The following is an 8118-nucleotide window of genomic DNA, read 5'->3' as shown; positions in this document are numbered from 1 at the left end:
AGCAACTTCTCCTCTGCTTCAGTTGCTGACTTAACACCTCTCTTTGCTGTATTTTCACACCTTTTATTATAACTTTTTTATGTTGCTTTTGTTCCAACTTTGCAAAGATTGCAACTTTAAAATGCTTTTAAATAAAGTTAATTGACAAATTTGCCCTTTTCCTAGTTAACCAACATTATGAAGGCCAGATATTGCTTAAAAAAACCCCCTCATTACTTGATATCACTACCTAACTTGTTTCATGCGTATTAATAACATGAAGAGGAAGGAAGGCTGACGAGTTTAACAGCCTGACTTCTTCCTTCTGATGAACACAGAGGAGCGTCTTCTGTAGAGACAACATCTTCTCCTTGCTGTAAGTAGAATTCTTCTTTGATATGATTGATATTTATCTACACAGGTTATGTACAGTCCTTCTGATGATATTTATTTGCTCTGAAGTCACACAGGGATGAGAAGAGCAGCTATGAGCCTGAAAGCAGCAGCTAGTGTGTTGGTTATCTCTCTTCTCTCTGTATCAGGTATTGTATCTCTTCATTTACATCAAAAGGCTTTTATTAAACTTACTCAGAACTGGGTTCGTCTTTTATTATGATAAAGAGCAGACTCCTCGAGTGTGCACATTTCTAAATTTAATGTTAAATATGATTCCAAATAATGCAAACCAATAGAAAATATATTCATTTTTTCCCTTTTAATTTGTATAAAAAGGTTTTTAATTGTTAGGATGTGTCAGTGTTTTCCGCCATGCATCTTCTCTGCATCCTTTTACATGATGATGTTTTGAGTTCTGCATATTAAGACTAATTATGATGTATAACTGGAGCTGTTAGTGGTGCATCTGAAGGATTCAGTAGTTTAAGAGTTAAGAGTTGGTGTCAGACATGATGACATTTATAAAAGGAGAACTAAACTTGATACACGCATTAAGTGTGTGATGTCTACATTCTTTTATAGCTTTTCTAAGTAAAACTTGCAGTAAGCAAGGTGTTGTTTCTTCTTCACACATCTGTGTTTTAGAGTTGTGTTTGTTTAAAGCTCAGTACTAATCTGAACAGAGAGGAAACTATCTGAGAACACTGCAACAATATAGAGAAGCACTAAGACTCATGTCTAATGTTCCTGATCTTAAAGCAAACAGCTCGTCTTTGACATTTAAATATCTTCATTAAGTAAATGCAGAAATAAAACCATACAAGTCATAAACCAGTGATGACAAGTGTCTGTGAAGTTATAACTATTTGTGTCTGTCCTCTTCCTGTGCTCTGTGTTTCAGTGGTTAGGGGAGAGGTTGGCTGGGGAGTGACTTACCCTTCTCATCAGATCTGTGCCTTAAAAGGATCAACAGTGGACATACCCTGCACCTACACATATCCATCAACAATAAATAATCAAACTACTGAAGTTCAAGACAGATTGTGGTTTGCTAAAATGAGTTCCTCTACACCTGTGGATCTGAAAACAGACTCAGACTACTCAGGTCGTGTGGAGTATCATTTCAATGAGAACCACTGCACTCTGAGAATCAAAGACCTGAGAGAGAGCGACTCAGCTCAGTACAAGTTCAGGTTCACAACAAACCAACAAGGTGGAATGTTTACTGGTGAACCAGGAGTCACTTTGACTGTCAGAGCTAAAAGTTTGTCACTGTAAAACTTTTCTTCATATTTTTTGTTGCTGGGAATAACATCTTTGAATCTTGGTGGTTTTTTTGTGTATTTGCATGGTCTAGTTTTAATGACATGTCCTTTCTTCCACAATCCAGACCTGCAGGTGCAAGTGACAAGATCCTCAACCCAGGCAGAGCTGAAGTGTCACAGCAGCTGTAATGTGGCTGACAGTCCTTCATATGTCTGGTACAGAAATGGAGAGAAACAGGCTGCAGAGACATCTTCTCTTAGAGTCCATGTTCCTGATTCCAACAGTTATACCTGTGCTGTTAAAGGACATGAGGATCACCGCTCTGCTGCAGTCTGTGAGTTTCCTCCACACTGACAGTAAAGACATTCTGTCACTTTTCATTTGTATGAACTGTTCTCTACTTGATTTTAAATTCCACTTTGAAAACTCTTCTGAATTGTAGTGAAAATAAATGTATAAGAACTCTTTATCTTATACTCTGCAGCATTATTCATGGTATCAAAGTTTTACTATGTAGTGACTTTTTAACTGATTGAAAAGTGTCTGTGTACATTTTGTTTTGTGTAGATGCGCCAAAGACTCCCTCAGTTTCACAAGGTCCCACTGATGAGGTGATGGTGTTCAGATTAGTGGATCTGACCTGCAGCAGTGATGCTAACCCAGCAGCTACTTATACCTGGTACAAGGAGAATGATGATGAACCTCTCCATAATGGAGCCAAGCTTGTCTTTTTGACAGATTTTTCTGTCTCTGACGAATTGTACTGTACAGCTGAGAATGAGCTGGGGAGGAAGAGATCCAAACACTTCTCTGTTGATGGGAAATGTGAGTAAAACAGTTCATATAAAAAGTTTCATTAAGATGATAACTGTCAGCATTATGAAGTGTTCTTTGACGATCATACCTGATTATCCTGTTTCATAGTATTTGCTCAAATCTTGATTAGCCTGACTTGTATTTGTTTTCAACTGTTCAGAAGTATTGTCACAAAACATGTTTCTGTATAATTGAATGGTTGATTTTTTTACCATGAAGCATTGAAGCTTCCCTGTCTTTCAGAGAATCACTGGTGAGAGAGGGTCAGAGTTATAGATGGCGCCTGTAGCTGCTGCATATACAAACCTAACATTTGCCGTTTACCTGTTTTTGTCATCATTTAAGAATTCATTGTTAACAGCAGCTGTAGTCTGGAAGGATCTGCAACCTTTTCAGAAGATAATAAAATATATTGATACTTACAGGATGTGAGGATTATGGAGTCACTGTTGTTATATAAGAATTAAAAGATTGTATGTCCTATTTTCCCTCTGTATTTGTATCAACACATTTCTAAGTATTCAGATGTGTTCGTAGTTTTCCCCCATGCATCTTCTCTGCATCCTTTTACATGATGATGTTTTGAGTTCTGCATATTAAGCTTATTATGATGTATAACTGGAGCTGTTAGTGGTGCATCTGAAGGATTCAGTAGTTTAAGAGTTAAGAGTTGGTGTCAGACATGATGACACTTAAAAAAGGAGAACTAAACTTGATACACACATTAAGTGTGTGATGTCTACATTCTTTTATAGCTTTTCTAAGTAAAACTTGCAGTAAGCAAGGTGTTGTTTCTTCTTCACACATCTGTGTTTTAGAGTTGTGTTTGTTTAAAGCTCAGTACTAATCTGAACAGAGAGGAAACTATCTGAGAACACTGCAACAATATAGAGAAGCACTAAGACTCATGTCTAATGTTCCTGATCTTAAAGCAAACAGCTCGTCTTTGACCTTTAAATATCTTCATTCACTAAATGCAGAAATAAAACCATACAAGTCATAAACCAGTGATGACAAGTGTCTGTGAAGTTATAACTATTTGTGTCTGTCCTCTTCCTGTGCTCTGTGTTTCAGTGGTTAGGGGAGAGGATGACTGGGGAGTGACTTACTCTTCTTATCAGATCTGTGCCTTAAAAGGATCAACAGTGGACATTCCCTGCACCTACACGTATCCATCAACAATAAATAATCAAACTACTAAAGTTCAAGACAGATTGTGGTTTGCTAAAATGAGTTCCTCTACACCTGTGGATCTGAAAACAGACTCAGACTACTCAGGTCGTGTGGAGTATCATTTCAATGAGAACGACTGCACTCTGAGAATCAAAGACCTGAGAGAGAGCGACTCAGCTCAGTACAAGTTCAGGTTCACAGCAAACCAACAAGGTGGAAGGTTTACTGGTGAACCAGGAGTCACTTTGACTGTCACAGGTAACAGTTTTTGTTTTAAACATTTCTTCCAGTGTTTTCTCAGTGTGTCTGTTTACATGTTTGTAATTCAGTAGTTAAATTAAAATACCTCTCCTTTCCTCTGCTTTCCAGACCTTCAAGTTGAGGTGGAGAGCGTATCAACTCAGGCGGAGCTGAGGTGTCACAGCAGCTGTAATGTGGCTGATAGTCGTTCATATGTCTGGTACAGAAATGGACAGAAACAGGCTGCAGAGACATCTTCTCTTAGAGTCCCTGTTCCTGATTTCAACAGTTATGCCTGTGCTGTTAAAGGACATGAGGAACACCACTCTGCTGCAGTCTGTGAGTTTCCTCCACACTGACAGTAAAGACATTCTGTCACTTTTCATTTGTATGAACTGTTCTCTACTTGATTTTAACTTCCACTTTGAAAACTCTCCCTAATTTTAGTGAAAACAAATGGATAAGAACTCTTTATGTAATACTCTGCAGTGTTATTCATGGTATCAAAGTTTTACTATGTAGTGACTTTTTAACTGAATGAAAAGTGTCTGTGTACATTTTGTTTTGTGCAGATGCTCCAAAGACTCCCTCAGTGTCACAAAGTCCCACTGGTGAGGTGATGGAGGGCAGTCCAGTGACTCTGACCTGCAGCAGTGATGCTAACCCAGCAGCTACTTATACCTGGTACAAGAAGAATGACGATCAACCTCACACTAAAGGAGCCTGGCTTATCTTTTTGACAGATTTTTCTGGCTCTGGAGATTTTTACTGTACAGCTGAGAACAAGCTGGGGAGGAAGAGATCTGAACACTTATCTGTTGATGCAAAATGTGAGTCAAACAGTTCATATCAAAAGTTTCATTAAGATGATAACTGTCAGCATCATGAAGCTTTCTTTGCCGATCATATCTGATTGTTCCGTTTCAGAAGTGTCTCATATACCTTTCTTTAATTCTAGGGAACTCAACGTTCAACATGAATATCATGAAGCTGACTCTGATGCTCCTTATGATGACTCCTCTGCTTGTCCTGACTCTGTGGATGAGGTAAAACCACATCAAATCATCAGTTGAAGCACTTATCACTTATTGTTCACCTTGAAATGGTTTCTTTAATCCAGGAAGAAGAAAACTCTGAGCTCCACCACCAAACCAAATGAACCTGTAGAGATGATAGAGGTGAGACAGAGAGAGAGAGACTTTCCCTACATAACTGTTATGATAACTTGAACTAAAACCTCATCGTCTGTCATCAGCTGGACTCTGGTTCTGAGTATGAGAACGTCTTAGCCGTCCCTGCAGCACAGACAGAAGACGCAGAGGAGCAGGAAGACCTGGTGTGAAGTCCAGAGAGGTGAGAGCCTCCTGCACTGAAGACAACAGACTGAGTTCAGATTCATGGTCTCAGGTACAATTGTAACTCTAGTTGTATTCCTTTTTCTTCAGATGCAGCTGAACCAGAGGAAGAACTCACTGTGGAGGATGTGGAAACATTTACCTGAATACATCTAGTGTTGTGCGAATTCCCACTAAAAATGATCTCACTTAACGTTCAGTTCACAAAGACTAAAATGAACTAGTTCAAATAGTTACTTCTTATCAATTTTGAACTAAGTTCATTGTCCTAAAAATTATTGTTAATTGTTTTAGTTGCACGTAATTATTTATTAGAAAAGCCTCCAATGTTTCCAAATCCAGCCCTCAATCATTGACATTTCCTAAGTTAAGAAAAGTATTCTACAACAGAATCATTAAATTCAACATCCAAGAAAGTCACAAGTAAACATAGGAATTAATCTGCTTCTTTGAAAACTTCAAAACACACATGTAATGATCATTTGTTGGCTGAATATTTGGCTATAGGTTTCAACTTTAACACCCATTAAAAAGGGTGAGATGGTTTTAACATCCCCTAAAGTAAAAGGGGCTAAGGGTAAAGAAACACTGAACAAACACAAACAGTGAATTATTCTCCATTATCAGAAAGCTACACCTCTCTAAAACCATACTAGTTATTGCCTGTTGGGATCCGTCCTGATTCATTCATAAAACTCTTCCAAATATTTACAAGAGCTAGCTTCATCAGCAACGTAAACTAGATCTGAATTTGTAGCAGCATAATCCACGCCAAGTGCCGTAGATTTGACTTCCACTGCCGTAAAACACAGTGCTTGGTGACTCTGCAATTCTCGATACCGCTCTGATTCTCCCGGAATGGCTGATTCAAATAAAAGCCAGTTTTCACAACAAGTCAAGGCCTGTAGGACAAAGCAGTGAAACATTAGTGTGTAACATGCTTTTGAATGGACTTCAAACTATATGCTTTTTAGGTTAGTTTGCTAAGGAATGTTTTATCTACTAACTATTAAGACCAAAAAAATGACAGTACACTCTTTACTTTTTGGCTTATTTCCATTATTCTCAGATTTTATGTGTAAGGATGAAATGTGTCAGTTTATTTTGACTTAGGATGTTTCTGAAACGAGCGATGCAGAGTTTTTACTGAAGAAGCTCAAGACCTTTCATTTATGTTGGATCTTTAAACCAGGTTTTAGTTTTCTTTCATTCTTCAGTCTTATATCAAGCAGAGTATATTTTTTTAACCGCTTAAATAATTAAAGCTTGTGCAACCCATAACTTTGATCGTACATCCAGTTGTCACCTTTGCAGGACTGTATGTCAAAGATACTGATGAACAAAGTTAACTGTGGATCAGGGAAGAGCAGAGGATTCTAGAGGGGAATATTCACAATATTGCTTTTTTTTCCTTCCAAATATTTAAATAAATATGCCTGGAATGTTTGTTTTGTTTGTTTTTATTTGTCCATTCATCACATTAAATTGTAAATAGCTCTCTGTTGTCTGGATCAGTCTTTGTCTGTTTTAAAACTGCTTTCGTTGAACTATTTATTTAAAAACCTAGCTTAGATCCCAACACGCTTAACAATTACAGATCTCTTTTCAAACTCCTGTTTTTAGCTAACATCCTGGAAAAAGTAGTTTTCAATCAACTTAATGCTCCTTTTAATTCATAATAATCTATTTGAAATATTCCAGTCTGGCTTCCGATCTCTCAATGGCACGGAGACAGTTCTTCTAAAAGTTTGTAATGACCTCCTGTTAACTGAAGATGCTGGTTACAGCTCCATCCTGGTTCTTTTGGACCTTAGCACTGTGTTTGACTCAATAGATCATAGCTTAGTAATTGTGAGACTGGAGAAGTGGGCAGGTAAGTGATGCTTTGAATTGGTTCAGGTCTTACATGGATAACAGATGTTTTGCAGTCTCAACAGCCGTTTTAGTTTCATCTTCAGCAAATCAATCCCATGGGGTTCCACAGGGTTAAGTTCTGGGTCCAGATGTTTTTTCAATATACGTTTCCCCTTGGTAAGATAATTCGTAATTATGTCCGTTATCACTGCTTTGCTGATGACACGCAACTTTACATCCCAATTAGACAAACATAATAACCCTCTCTAACTGTCTAGCAGAAATAAGATCATGGATGTCAGACAACTTTAAAGGTGACATATCATGCAAAATCGACTTTTTAATGGTTCTCTACCTGAAATATGTGTCCCTGTCTACAAACCCCCCGAGAATAAAAAAAAATCCATTCTGCCCCTGTATTGATTTCTCCACCTTTCTGTAAATGTGTGTGAAACGAGCCGTTTCAGACTTCCGTGGACTTGTTACGTAACACCAATATCCAGTCCGTGACGCAAGTCAGAGCTCGGAGCTTGTTCAGCCCATAGACTGTATAAAATACAACTCAACCCCTCCTCTGTTTTTCATTACCTGCACACATGTGTGCTAACAAGGAGCTTAGGAGGGAGGCATGCTAGTTGTAGGCTGTCTTAATAAACACAAAGGTTGGTTTTACTCCCCACGTCTGCAGATTTGAAGATCTAGTGGATGATTTTTATTTATCATGGATAAGTGCTAGCGCTAGTTAGCATAGCTACATAGCTACATGTTGTAGCTGTAGCTGTGTACCAAGACACACGTCGACATACTGACAAATAAAACAACAAGAAACACTAAATCTGTGACCAATCCTTCAGAAAAGGTCCCGCTGCCTTTCTTGCAGAGGTCGGTTGGTTTTACTCCCCACGTCTGCAGATTTGAAGATCTAGTGGATGATTTTTATTTATCATGGATAAGTGCTAGCGCTAGTTAGCATAGCCACATAGCTACATGTTGGTAGCTGTGTACCAAGACACACGTCTACATACTGATAAATAAAAAG

The 8118-nt window shown here is 38.2% G+C and overlaps 1 protein-coding gene across 1 annotated transcript; it reads left to right on the top strand.

Moving 5' to 3' along the window:
* The first annotated feature begins 1768 nt into the window (after positions 1 to 1768).
* LOC117815937 lies at positions 1769 to 6671 on the top strand. The gene is made up of 10 exons (XM_034687969.1): positions 1769 to 1975; positions 2209 to 2466; positions 3532 to 3888; positions 4000 to 4209; positions 4443 to 4481; positions 4614 to 4700; positions 4829 to 4916; positions 4991 to 5048; positions 5126 to 5223; positions 5316 to 6671. The coding sequence occupies exons 2-9, from the start codon at positions 2256 to 2258 to the stop codon at positions 5210 to 5212; spliced, it is 1137 nt and encodes a 378-aa protein (XP_034543860.1). The 5' UTR covers positions 1769 to 1975; positions 2209 to 2255; the 3' UTR covers positions 5213 to 5223; positions 5316 to 6671.
* Positions 6672 to 8118: the final 1447 nt, after the last annotated feature.

Source organism: Notolabrus celidotus, chromosome 7 (genome assembly GCF_009762535.1).
Source record: "Notolabrus celidotus isolate fNotCel1 chromosome 7, fNotCel1.pri, whole genome shotgun sequence".
In the NCBI taxonomy this organism is placed as follows: domain Eukaryota; kingdom Metazoa; phylum Chordata; class Actinopteri; order Labriformes; family Labridae; genus Notolabrus; species Notolabrus celidotus.
The sequence above is the reverse complement of the archived record's forward strand: the minus strand, read 5'-3'. Positions and strand labels throughout refer to the sequence as shown.

Bases quoted from the DNA above. Each gene is read 5' to 3' on its own strand.
- LOC117815937 (XM_034687969.1), top strand. From the start codon at position 2,256: ATGGTGTTCAGATTAGTGGATCTGACCTGCAGCAGTGATGCTAACCCA. The intron at 4,701-4,828 runs GTGAGTCAAACA...CTTTAATTCTAG, and splicing joins CTTATCTGTTGATGCAAAAT to GGAACTCAACGTTCAACATG. The intron at 5,049-5,125 runs GTGAGACAGAGA...GTCTGTCATCAG, and splicing joins AACCTGTAGAGATGATAGAG to CTGGACTCTGGTTCTGAGTA.